Genomic DNA, 13,947 nt, shown 5'->3' with positions numbered 1-13,947 from the left:
TGTTCGCTACTCGTTTTTTGGGTGCTTTTCTGATGAAAACTACTCAGCGACATGAAACTTAACTTAAAAAGTTTTGCACTTTCATTTTGTAAATGAAATGTTGTTGTCGTCGTCCTCATCGTTGTTGTTGTTGTTGTTGCTGCTGCTGCTATGAAATAACAGGAAAACAATTTGGAGCGGATAATGAATATGGGTTAGGTAGGGCATGTGCTCCAACTGGAATATAAGAATATCATTTGAGCGAGGAGCCTGCCTCAGTGCAGTTTCAGTTCAGTTTCAGTTCAGTCAAAGCAACCTGCACAACTTGTAATGAGACCCTCGAGAAAAAGATGGAGAAAACGATAAAGAGAGACAGCGAGACAGCGAGAGAGAGAGATAGAAGTTTCGACAAAATGAGGTATTGCATAAGTGCAGACAAAAGAAGTTAGCAGAAAAGAAGGAAATATGCATTAAGATATGAATAAAGAAATTTGAATAACATTTCTCGATGTGTTGTGTGGTTGCTATATATTCACATACTATTATGTTATATGTGTGCAGCTGTAAGCACAAAGTATATAAGAAAATAAAGTTGATTTGATTGATTGACGCGCCCAAAGTGCATTGAATTTGTCAGTTTGCCAAATGACAGCAAGTGAATAGGGAATATCTCAATGTACTTCATTTGCTATGAATTTGTTTCAATACAACAGTCAATTTGAATAAGTGAAGGCACTAACTTCTAATGAACAATAACTAAAATATTATTAGCAAACATTAAAATTTGAGTGAATAAGCGAACACTCTTCTGAGTGTCTTCATGAATATTAATATTAGCTCATTGTTTATTAAAAAACTTTAGTTATTGAAATGAATGCACTCACGAGTTCAATCAGGAATTTTCTTTAAAATAGCTTCAGTTTTTTTAATGAAATATTCTTTCAAAATAAATGAGTGAATAGTCGAATGTAAGTGAAAAATATTCTTAACTTGGTCCTAGCTATTATCAAGCCAAATGGAAATTCAACTAAGTGAATATTTGAGTACATCCATAAATATGCAGTAAATAATTATACACATAGGAATAAGTGAGAAGCTACTTGAAATGTAATAAATTTTTTTTTTCTTTTATACATATCGCAATTACATATTTCATTCATTTGAATACTGCAAAGGTATTCAAAGCTATTAACTATGATTTGAGCCACCTTTGGGGCAAATTGTGAACGGAAATGAGAATCTGTGTCCCTTCCATGTTGCTCATGCCAGAAGTCAACGAAAGGACGAACTGACGAAGTACTTTATCATCTTTTTTGTGCTATGGAAGGAACGAATTCATTGCTAGCCAAAATAGAGCAACAGCAACAACTACGAGTATTCATGTTTTTTGGTCAGTTTCTTTTTTATACCCTTACAGAGGGTATTTTAATTTTGTCAAGAAATGTGTAATGTATTAAAAAAGGCGAATTTATACAATATTCTTGATCAAAACGACGAGATGTGTCGGTGTAAACCTGTCCGTCTGTTTTTAAGCAAGTTAGTCTCAAGATTGAATATAAGTATTTTAATGAAACTTGGTACAGGACCGTCGTTTTACCGGATAAGATCACTATATTATATAACTGGGATAGAAACGCTCAGGTAGAAACTCAACCAATCTTAGAGATTGTGTTTATAGTCCTGTTTTATATATCATAACGCTGTCAAAGGAACAGTCGTTTGAAAATTACGCTTCAGTATGTAAATTTCTGTTATTTTCTGGAGATATCCCAAGCAAACTCACAGGCTCACACTGGGACATCCTGAACAAATTTGACTAAAATTGTATTGCTATATCGTATAGATGTCATTGAAAGAAAAGATCGGTCAAAAATTGAATACAGCGCTAAGCAAGAGCATCAAATCTTCAACGTAACGAAAATAACTGTATTTCTTGTTATTTGTTTGACTATTTGCTGTTGTTGCTGCGAGTCGTGTGGCACGTAATGAAAATGGCGCACATGGCCGTCTACGTCTGTGTTGCCGCTGTAGCTGGTGCCGCTGCTGCTTTCCGACGAGACACGAGCAACCAACTGAGCCGAACGCCAGGTCGACTGACAATTTTATGAACAGATGTGTGGTAAAATTAATGGACAGAGATAAACTTGGTCGGACGAAGCTAAGGAGGGTTAAACACCCAACGAGTGGGGTAAATGAGAGATTGAGTGCAGAGACACAGAGACGCAGAGAGTGAGAAATAGAGAGAAATGAGCTGATTTGAGTGAATTTGCGAGTGAATTCTACATACAACAATGAGAGCAACCCCCAAAATGTTGAGCTTCTGTTAACAACATCGTTCCTGCTCGTTCGACTTTTGTATGTCAATTGTGGATGGTTATATTATGACGGCTTATGGTCGAAACTTTACACTTCGTACGCCAGCAGCGCAGTCGACGCCAGCGTCGCTGCTGAGCAACTGCTGATGATGTTGCTGTTGCTTGGCAATGTCGGATTGGATTTTTCGTCAAAGCTGTTGACTTCGTTACGCTGATAACTTAAATATGCATAGGAAATTTACATACGTGTCAATGGTATTAAGTAGCGTTATATTATTGGCTAAGCACCGTTATAAAAGGGGGCACTTCTACTTGATATAGAGAGTATTGCTGGCGTGCTATGCTATGCCAGCAGCAACATGTAAGACTTTGGCCAATTGCGAGTGATGGTAATAATTATACTGAGTGTTAACTGAACTCACCTGAATGCCGTGAGCACCGCCGCCTTGTTGACTGATGTGCAGTTGTTGCGTTTGTTTCATTTGCAATGTTGTTGTTGTTGCCTGCTGCTGTTGTTGTTGCTGCTGCTGCTGCTGTTGCTGCTGCTGTGTTGCATTCGCCGCATTGCCGCCAGGCCCGGCATTTGGATTAGATTGCGGACCGCCGGGGCCACGGGACGGTTGTTGTTGTTGCTGCTGGGGCATGTTGCCCTGCGCCTGGTTGCCGCCTTGGGGGCCGCCACGTGGCGGGCAATTGAGGAAGTTGGCGTTGGCGTTTTGATTGCTGAATGGCGAGTATTGTTGTTGTTGCTGCTGCAACTGCTGCTGCTGCTGCTGCGTCGGCACCTGTTGCTGCTGCTGCTTGGCAAAGTTACCTGCTCCGCCCATAGGCACACCCATCTTGGGGCCATTGGGATGCTGTTGCTGCTGCTGTTGTTGTGCATGATGTTGCTGCTGCTGCTGCTGCATTGCCTGCTGCTGCTGCAGACGCTTGAGATCGAAATCGTTTTGTGAGGAATAGAAGAGCTCCTGTTTGATATCCAAGAAGTTCTGTTGCACATTCATGCCTGGTCCTGCCCCAGGGCCCTTCTGATGGAACTGCGGTGGCAAGTGTTGCTGCTGCTGCTGTTGTTGCTGCTGCTGCTGCTGTGCGGCATTGGGTCCCATGCCAAAGTCATTGGGAAAACCACCGCCATAGTCATTGTAGCGTCCCTGTTGCTGTCCCTGACCAGGACCGCCCATCATTTGACCATGTTGCTGCTGTTGCTGCTGCTGAGGCGTCTGCTGTTGCTGCTGCATGCCGTGCGGCGGACGCGGAAAACCGCCCATGCCCCCCATTGCACTCTTATGCTGATGCTGCTCGGCCATTTGCTTGAGCGTCTGGGCAGCCAGTGAGTGCTCCGACATGAGTCCACCACCGCCGTTGCCACCACCCGCTCCTGCACCGCCGTTGCCAGCATTGCCGTTGCCATTGGGTCCATTCTGGAAGCCGACACCTGGACGCATCTTCATGGACTGCGGATCTAGGCCCATGCCAACACCAAAACCACCAAAGCCATGGCCTAATCCACCCTCGGACTTGACATTGAGACTATTGATCAGATCCTGAGCATTCGGTGGCTCCACTTTGATGCCATCCTCGGTTTTGATGTCCAGCAGCGGCTTCTCATCGAAGCCATCGAGGAAACTGGGATTAAAGTCCTGCAGATTGTTGATGAGATCCTTGAAGGTATCATTATTCTCCGAGTTGTCATCGCCCAGCAGATCGGGAAAGCCCGGAAACTGTCCGTTCGCCCCATCCTTGTCCAGCGAACCCAAATCAGGAAAATCATGATCCGGTTCCCGTTTGCATTCCACCAAATTGGCCAGGTTGCTCAGAGCGGACTTTTGTTGGGCCGACATCATGTTGGGTCCCATGCCGACGCCGACGCCACCACCGACGGGTCCTGTGGGCATACCGCCACCGCCAGGAACTCCGCCGCCACGCCCATTATTGCCGAGGCCACCCAGACCGCCGCCTTGTTGTTGTTGGTGCTGCTGTTGTTGGTGTTGCTGCTGCTGTTGTTGGTGCTGCTGCTGTTGGTGTTGTTGCTGCTGATGTTGCTGGTGCTGCTGGTGTTGTTGTTGCTGGTGTTGTTGTTGCTGGTGCTGTTGTTGCTGCTGTTGCTGCTGATCGGCGCCACCGCCTCCCCCACCGCCCACACCCGGTTCACTCTTGACGGAGGTGTTGGTCAGCGCCTTCACAGTGACATTGGTGCTAATCTGTTGCGGCTGCGAATTGGCCGCCGATGTGGTGAACTCCAGTTGTTGTACAATCTCAACTGAGAATTTGGTTAGATTCTCCGAGCCGCCGCCAACGCCACTTGAGCTGTTGTTGTTGTTGTTATTATTGTTGTTATTATTATTGTTATTGGGCAATTTATGCGGCGGTTCAAAGTTCTCGGCGCCATTGTCAACATCCTCCGCTGATCGTTTTCGGAAGTTTTGTTGCTGCATTACATGAAAAGAAGAGAACAATAAAACAAATTAGAAATATATTCAAATCCATCATTTAATTACTTAAGTAATTGACATTTTATTCATAATTGTTAGTGATGTAAAAATACGTTGAAATATCTACAAATCGATATTCGCAGAAGCGATTATCGAGTACTTTAGCTCGATAATTTTGTTGGTTATCTATCGAGTTAATTTAATTGATTTCCAAGAAAAATCGACAGTTCTAATAATTCTATAATGATATTTTAAGCTTTAAACCGATAAGTAAACAGAAGTACTAAAAGTGATCAACTTTTGATTTTAATTAAAATGTATTCCTATTTATTCTAGTTTAATGCCAGACATTTGCAATTTTCAAAATGTTCAAAATACATACTCATTTATTTATATTTTTTTTACAACTAGCTGGTTTTATCGGACTAAATTTTGACAACACTGATTAGCACATATTGGAGTTTATATCTAATATACATTTATGTTACATCAATATATTTATTAATTTATTCAATATTGCATTTAATGTAAAATCTTAAGTAAAGCTTACCCAAATATTCATAGATATTTTTTTTATTAGTTCTTATGCTCGGCTAGGCAAGATATTATACGATAGTTATAGCATTTACAAGTTAAGAATTGAGTTGAGATGAGTTTTACATAGATTTGAGTGTTGAAAATTGTAGTCTATGTTTGAAACTGATTGCGAGTGATTAAGAGAGTTTTGTCACTTTAAGGTTTTGATTTTTTTGGGTTTAGACTTGATAATAGTTGCGATGTCGTCCAGTGTTGTAGAATGTCGACAGTGTTGCCAGGCGTCGACAGTGTTGCATTTTGTTGCGTTTGCTGCGTGCGCGCATTTGATTTGTTTTTATTTTCGATATTTTGTGTTGAAGTGTTTTGCTTAATTTGTTTTATACACCGTGTATAATCTTGTATTCTTTGTGTGTGCTTTTCAGTTCTTTTGATTGCAATTTGATTTGGCAGCTGCATAATAAAAGCGACAATTCGATTAACACTTCACAAAAGTTCAACAAGAACAGCAACAAAAGGCAATTAAAATTCGCTGAGTTGACAAATAATACAATTTATTGAAAACATACAAAAGACAAAAGTGAAAAGAAATAAAGCTACAACAAAAAGAAGAAATGCAAAGTGCAAACACAAAAACAAAATACTCAAAGACACTTCTAATCAGCAGCAGAATACAAAAACAAAACTGAGCTGAACTGAACTTAACCGCAGGGAGAGAAAGAGAGACGCGAGAGAGAGAGAAGAGGCCAGACCAACGCAGAGAGTGAGTGTGGGAGAGAGCGGGTGGCAACAGCGACGCTGACTGCGGCGCGACGTCGCTATGTTGCTTTTGTTTAGCTGCTGCTGCTGTTGCTGTTGCTGCTTGTTGCCTGCGCTTTTTTACGCAAGTGTAACAAAAATGAAAAAGAAGACTACAAGGCAAAACAAAAGGCAAGAAAAGAAAACGAAAACGAAAAGCGAAATGCAAAAGAAAAACAATCACATTTAAATCAGAATGTGTTTGCTTTTCAGTTTTATTTGCTTGCTATGGCCCCAGCTCGGCTCGGATCTGATCGGCTTGCTTCGTCGTTCGTCTCAGCCCGCTTCGTCGCTCGCTCGCTCACTCGCTCACTTGCTTCGGATCACATCGCGCGCGCGACTTTTGCTATTTATTTATTTTTTTGTTTTGTTTTTAATTAATGCAAAATGTATACAAAATAGCAGCGAATAGGCGCAGCAGCAGCAGAGGGAGGACCTAGGGGTCGTGAGGTGTGCGCCACGCGAATGGACAGGGCGAGTGTTTTCTTATTGCTGTCACTGTAATTGTTATTATTGCTGTTGTTGTTGCCTTTTTTATACGGGCTTGACAAAAGGCAGCGCAGTGGCAGCAGAAGAAGAGCAACTGAATGTGAATACAATCATACATACTTACATCGCTATGTTTGTGTAAATGAATATGTACTTAATACGTAATGGGGAGTTGCGAAATGGATTGAACGGTAAACTGACACGGGATTATGTGCATAAACACATACACAGACACACACAGACACATAGGCATAAGCTCTGGAAGCGATAGAGTAGAGACAGAAAGGGGATTTACCTATCGAGTCGAAGTACTCAATTGAGTACAGTTAAGTATATCATAATTCACAGTAATAGAATAATCTTGCGAGTGAATCAAAGTGAGTGTATTCACATTTGAAATGTATATAAACATTGAAAAACAGCATATGAAAATTAATTTAAAATAAGACAACCGATTGAATACGAACTGGACATACTACCTAAATATATTTTAAATTCAAAGCTGCAAGAAACTAACTGAATAAACAAATTAAAGTAATAAGTAAACATTTATCAACTAATGCACATCCTTTTCGTTATTCATATTTATAATAAAATGATTCACATTTTTACTCTCTCTCGTTACCCTCTCGTTCTCTCTTTCTCAGACTTTCCAAGCACTTTCCCTAATGCAAACAGCCGTAATACTAGTTAATAACTTTATGACACTCACACACTCAAACACTCACATCCAATGCAATGCAATATACCCAATTGCTTCTGGCTGGGAACTGGCAATCTTCTCCTTGGCTCGTGGTCATAAAACGGAGTGAGCCAATACACGCGCCAAACACTTTTCCCCATTCACTCGACTCATTACGAATAAATGCCGTTTCATAAATTTGCTTTTCTTTCATAAACGCCCCCATCACCTCCTACCCCCCTCCTATCCTCATTTTGGCAGAGCTTTTCTCATCTGTGCAACTCTGTGGGCATCTCTCGATGGATACGTGACACAAAGAATGCAAAACTTGCGTTGTAGGTGGGCGGCTAAGCGGTAAGCAAGAGATGTGGGGATGGGGGGAAGTTGCCACAATATTAAACTTATGTTGCACACAAACACACACTCACACACACATTGGCAGAGTCGGGTCGTATATAGAGGCCCGTTTAGAGCGTTAAAGCAACTCGCACAATTTACAAACTTAAAAGTAATTTAGTTTTTTACGACTCTGCTGCGGTAATAAAAATGTTTTGCTCACTCGCTCGCTCATTGCCTATCCCCTGCCCTTTCTCTCTCTTTCTTTTCCACTCTTTAGCTCTTTTATGTATTCTTACACACTTTGCAACTCACCTACAACTACAACTATATACATAAGTATATACATTTCGACTTTTGAACGTTGTCTACGTCCTCCACTTTTTTTTTCCTATTTCTTGTACAACTCTGCATTTACATTTATCGATACGTCTTCGTCTTCGTCTTCGCTTATATCGTCTTTTGCCTATAACTATGCAAAAGCTCAATAGCAGTTTCATCTTGTTTGTACCTAGTTTAGAACTTCAGGAATTTATGATATTACAATCTATATTACTATTTTAAAGCTTTAGTTTCAAGAGCAGCTTTTAATTATAATAGTATTGATTGATTATTCTGATTTTACACAATGAAATTCGTTGATCTATTAATTATATGATTATACTTTAAATTGTCCATCTACTATTTAAGCCTTAGAAGTTTTTCAGAGCATACGCATTTCTATATCTTCCTACAATCTGTTCAATTTGTCCGACTGTAAAATCTACACCTACTCACAATTCCAGCGACCGTTAAAAATTCAACCCGAGTCGTGATAGTAAAGTTTGACTGTATAACGAGTACTACTGTATTTTAATTACTTGGCGAAAAGAAAGTCAGAAATGTGGCTGAGAGTTATTATTATTGAGAGTTGTTGCTCATGTGTTACCCACTTCCCCCCTTCCCCTCTCTCTCGCCCTCTCTGTCTGTGGTTCCCTATCAGTCGGTGGCTAAAATAATTTTGTACGCTTGAAGCGCACTGAAATAAAGCGCAAAATATGATGCCGCGAACCTTGACACATTAAAATAAGCAACAGCAACGCTGCCAGCGACTTCGGCAGCAGCGTCGACGGCGGCAGCGGCAGCGACTGCGACTGCGATGTGAGTAAGACGCAAAGACGACGACAGTCAGTAAATTTGCGTGTAAAAATAAAAATGTGAAAAGCTTTGCTGTTGTGTTATTGCTGTTATTGTTGCTTTTGTTGCTGCTGCTGTTGCTGTTGCTTTGTCTGAATTTCATTTTCATGTTTCAAAGCGGCGCGCGCTGCAAAAATAAAGTAAATAAATGCTGTGCACAACGCGGCGTATGATTAATGCGAATTAGCAGCAAGCGACGAGTGGCGAGTGAAAAACCAGTAAACCGAACTGTAAACCAACTGCCCACCCAACAGCCAGCCAACGGAAGTGGTCGAAAAATTCGTGGAAATTATAAATAATGAATAAACAAAAAAAAAGAAAAGAATTCTAATTGTTGTTGTTGCTATTGTTGATTTCATAAAATTTTGTAATCCAAAAAGCGAGCGTATAAACTGTTAGCAAACTATAAAATTCAATCTTTATTTCACGATGCTGTCAACAAGTGCATTTAATATTTTATGTCAGTCTGTCATTTAACTTAATGGTTTCAATTCTGTTCCTTTATTTTCCCTCATATTTTATTTTTATCATTCTTTTCGTCTGCAATTTATAACATTACTTTATCATAAAAATGCTACCTCATTAATAATGCAACTCCCTCTATCTTTTCTCTTTCTCTCTCTCTCACTTTTCCTCTATTACAATTAATTTAAGTGTAGTATTAAATTCGCTTAATTGTCAGTCATAACGGCAACACTGTATGCAGAAGTACGAATATATATTCATTTGGAACTGCCCTATTTTGACATTTATTTCGTCCTCCAATTAATTCTTAGCAAATTTCAACCTGCAACTCACGACGTATGCGTAATATTTTAGCCTTGCCAACGCCAAACACCATTTGCATTTGTAGTCAGGTTTGGGAAAAGGGGATAAAAGAGGGCAGAGGGATATTTGTGCATGCTCGCATTTCATTTTCCATACTATTAATTTATTTGCACATTATAAGAATTTTCGCGCTTGGACAGAATCAAAAAAATAAGTAAAACCAACAACATGAAGTGTAAATAAGTATAAGAGAGCTAAGATATGGAGTGCTTGACTAGGCAATACCCTAAAAAAATAAAATTCTTTTAAATTTCGCATTTGATCAATTTAATAAACTAGACACACTTAATTGTTGAATTTGATAAAAAAAGTTGGATTTCCTTACTTCAAAGCAAACTGATAGAATTATCATTAAGAAAAATTTATATACACTTGTTTAACATACCTACACTATACCCCTTTAGCTTTTTCCATTCATTACAGGGTATTACAAAAAAAAGAAGAACGCATACAAATTATAAATCATTTTTCAACTCATTTAACTGCTTGTGAAAAACTAATGAGAAATAATGATGGCAAAATTAATTTCAACAAAATCTCAACTGCAACAACAACAACAATAAGATCAACAAAAATTATCATAACAATAAGTAATTGTAATAATAATAATAAGAACCTAATGCATATAAATGATCAACAGCGACCGCATTTTTTAGAGACTCCTCAGTCTGTTCATTGACTTGGCTTTTCTTTCTTCTGGCCATTTGCATCCAGTTTGTTGCCAGCTTTTTTTTATAGCTTTTGCTGCTGCTGCTGTTGTTGTTGTGATGTTGTGTTGTTGCATGTTCATTTTGTGTATTTGTTTGTTTCTCTAGCTGTCCATTCGTCTGTCTGCCTGTCGCTGAATTTATGCAGTGATTATTAAGATAGAACAGAAGACAAATCAACGAATTCGAAATACTCTGCAAACAAATTTTCTGAATATTAATACTCTTACAATGAATAACTAATTACTTAAATCGTTTCTTTCCCCACACACTCAGAAAAATACACTTTCACACAAATATTCTTTTTAATTCTTTGATATTTTTCTGCCATAAAAATGATATTATTATTAGTCTTATTTTTCACAATCGATATTTCCCGGATGAATTGAAATATTTCAAATTTTTCATAAAGTTTTCCGTTAACGTTTTTCCTTATTAATTCCAAACATGCCTCTAATTAATTGGCTTATTTATATCTTATTTTCTTTTTTTGCACTTCACTTTTTATTAGCGCCTCTTAAGAAAGAAGGGGATGGAAGACACGAGAAAGAGAGAGGCAGCTTAGATTGTCCGCACAATTTTCGTTGATTTATTTTGCATACTTTGATTTATGTTTTTTAATTTCGCTCGCGTTGGAAAAACTCAATGACTGTCTAGGGGTGACAGGGAGGGAGGGTCGAGGGGGATAACATCTAATAGCTGCGCACCTAATAAATTTGCATTTGCTATGCATAATTTCTCAAAAGAAATACAAATGTCAAATAAATAAACAGGCACAACACGACACACACACACATCACAGAGAAGTCAAGAGGCCCAAAAGTTTCTTAAAGGAAGACAACAACAAAAAAAAACAAACATTTTCACAAGAATGTTTTGCATTAATTTATGCAGAATTTTTTGTGACCATAAACAAGAATAAACAAATAAAAATCTTAATTGCTTGCATCCAAATTAACTTTTAAAAAGAGATTATTACACATTTTAAACATTTTTTTTTAATTTTTTATAAACTTTCTTTTATGATTATTCTGTTTATTTTATTATAAATTTAAATTCATGTATACATTTTTATCGATTTTGATTTTTAAATTTTAAGCACTTTGATAATTTATTATTTGATATATTTTCCAAGCAATTTATATAATTATTTGTTTTGTCATTTTAAATTAACGTTTACTCTATCAAATTATTATGCCTAAAAAGTTTCAGTTAATATTTATTCATTTTAACAATTGTTATTTATTAATTTCAAAAACACTTTTTTTTCAATTCTTACAAAGATAAATTTAAAGAGTAAATGTGTTTTTTTTTCAATTTATTTAACGTTTACATTGTTTGAAGTGGAGTTTGTTGTTTTTATTATAGTATTTCTCCAATAAAATTCATTGTAACAAATTCAAAATAAAAACAAATAAGTAAAAACACAAATATTTTGAGAATTTTGCACTATTTTATTCACTTGTTTTGTTATATATTTGGAATATTTTGCCTTTTATTGCTGTTGCTGTTGTTGAGTAAATATTTTTTATCCGCTTGCACTGAATATTCTTTTATATTTTCTTGCTTTTTGAATTATTTTTTTTTATTACTGATGGAACAAAAACAAAACGCACAACAAACGTCACTTTTCTTTTGCTTTTCGGCTTGTGATTTGCTGCTGTCAGTTGCTGTTGTTGCTGTTGTTGATGTTGTTTTTGCTGCTGTTGCTTTAAGTTGCTGCTGCTGCTATTGTTGCTGCTGCTGCTGTTGTCGTGAGCCGTTTGGCAGTCGGTTTATAACTGGCACGAGCCACTGCCAGCGAAGCAGCACGAACCGAATGCGGACAGTCTGTTGACGCCGACAGCGACGCTAGCAGCGAGAAAGTTTGCGTTTGCATTGTTGCAGCGGTAGCGGCAGCGGCAGCGACAGCAGAAGCAGCCAAGCGAATTTTTTAGCGCTGTAAACTGCGCGCATGTATTTGTGCGTGCGTGTGTGTTACTGTGGGGGTGGCTGTCAGTCTGTTATGTTATGTTATGTTCAGTTATGCTAGGCTGTCTGTTAGCTTAACAGCGCGTCGTTGTAGAATGTTTGGCTTATCAGTTATACGTCGTCGTCTCTGTTAACTTTTTGCCAACTCGCATTGTTGCATGTCAGCGTCGACGTCGCTGCTGGCGTCGCTGCTTTCAGCTTTCATGTTCAAACCAATTCGTTTGTCATTTGTTTAATGACACAAATATTTGTGCAAAGTGTTTGCATTTATGTACGTATGTAAGTGTGTGTGTGTAAGTATGTATGTGTGTCGCGACCGCTACTCAACTCATTTTCAATTTCCATTTTCTTCAGGCATCGTAATAATTTTGTTGATATTGTTGTTGTTACTTTTTTGGCGTCATAAAAGTTTTCCGACTTGTTTTCTTCGTTGCCAGGCAGGTCGCAATATGTAAATGTGTGTGCGTGAGTGTGTGTGTGTGTGTGTGTTGCAAAGTGTGCTATAAATTTGATTACTACATAATAGCCTCAATAATAACGCGACTAATGACAATACTTTGGCAGATGATCAAAGTGGAGGCCAGAGGAGTGAGGACCACCCACACGGTGGTGGTGGTGTGGGGTAGGGGGTAGGTGAGCGGGGGTTAGAGTTAAGTTGTTGTTGTTCATATTTCTGGGCGCCTTTCAGGCAAATTGAATTCCATTTGATGACTGTTAAATTAAGTTGAAATGTCTTTCCTACCTACCCCTACCTCAAACCCCCTCCTCCAGCGTTTGCGTGTAACTGTAACAAGGACACTCGAGTGGAGTTGTAACTTGGTCTGTGGCACCGAGACGGCTAACACTCGCATGTTGGCCACTCAAATTTCACAACCCTCGCAACAACAACAAGAGCAACCAGAGCAACAACAATGTAAACAACTAAATAAGGAAGTGACACCGGAAGCAACAGAGAGAGAGAGAGAGAGGACGAGGCAGCACCGAGTGCTGCCGACGCCAGCAGCGACGCGTGGCTGGCAACGCGCGCGGAATGCGCAAAGGAATGTCAAAAAGCTGGCACAGCTCCTTAAATACACTTCCCCCTCACACCTTGCCCCACCATTGAGTGGCAACTGACGCTACGGGCGCCTTTAAAGCGGCGTTAACAGCAGCCCAAGGCGAGAATCACTCAAAAGCCTTGGAGAAAGACAGAGAAAAAGAGAGAGAGACAGAGAAGTTACATTGAGTGCAAAGTTTGCAATCTAAGCTCTCTCTTTTTGCTATCTGTCTCTCTCTGTCACTGTTCTCCCTCTCTCTCTCTCTCTCTCTTACTTACGAGCTAAGTGCCAACGACACCGGCCGGCTGAAACTAGTAAAAAGCCAAAGCAAAGCCACACCACCACCATTACACCCCCTCTCTACCACCCCAACCCCCTTTGACCGTACTCTTCAACGCACTTTGCAGTTTAACCTATAAAAATACCGCAGCAACAACAGCAACAGCAACAGCTACAACAGCAGGTTTCCGACAGCAACATGGCAAAATGTTGTTGCGTTTTATGTTGTTGCTGATTGTCTCTGTGCGCCTGTTACGCACTCAACGAAGTTACCAACACACACACACACCGACAGCGACACCGAAACGCATACACGCAAATAATACACAACATACGCAGCGAAGCCTAACATAGCTGAGCTCTGTTAAGACACTGTTACCGTTT

At 39.3% G+C, this 13,947-nt stretch overlaps 1 protein-coding gene across 2 annotated transcripts in view; it reads right to left on the bottom strand.

Moving 5' to 3' along the window:
* The window catches only part of LOC117785650 (neurogenic protein mastermind), a 46,633-nt gene extending 34,536 nt beyond the window's left edge, over window positions 1–12,097 (bottom strand). Inside the window, exons 1-3 of one of the 2 annotated variants that reach the window (XM_034623782.1) lie at window positions 11,869–12,097; window positions 5,277–5,713; window positions 2,717–4,723 (exon numbers count right to left, since the gene is read on the bottom strand). In XM_034623782.1, the coding sequence (XP_034479673.1) occupies window positions 2,717–4,723; window positions 5,277–5,288 (2,019 nt within the window). In that variant the 5' untranslated portion in view covers window positions 5,289–5,713; window positions 11,869–12,097. Of the gene's footprint in view, window positions 1–2,716; window positions 4,724–5,276; window positions 5,924–11,868 lie in introns of those variants that run through there. The other variant, XM_034623783.1, reaches the window with a different exon arrangement.
* Between the last annotated feature and the right edge of the window lie 1,850 nt (window positions 12,098–13,947).

Source organism: Drosophila innubila (assembly GCF_004354385.1).
Source record: "Drosophila innubila isolate TH190305 chromosome 2R unlocalized genomic scaffold, UK_Dinn_1.0 1_C_2R, whole genome shotgun sequence".
In the NCBI taxonomy this organism is placed as follows: domain Eukaryota; kingdom Metazoa; phylum Arthropoda; class Insecta; order Diptera; family Drosophilidae; genus Drosophila; species Drosophila innubila.
This window is presented reverse-complemented; position numbering and strand designations above follow the sequence as displayed.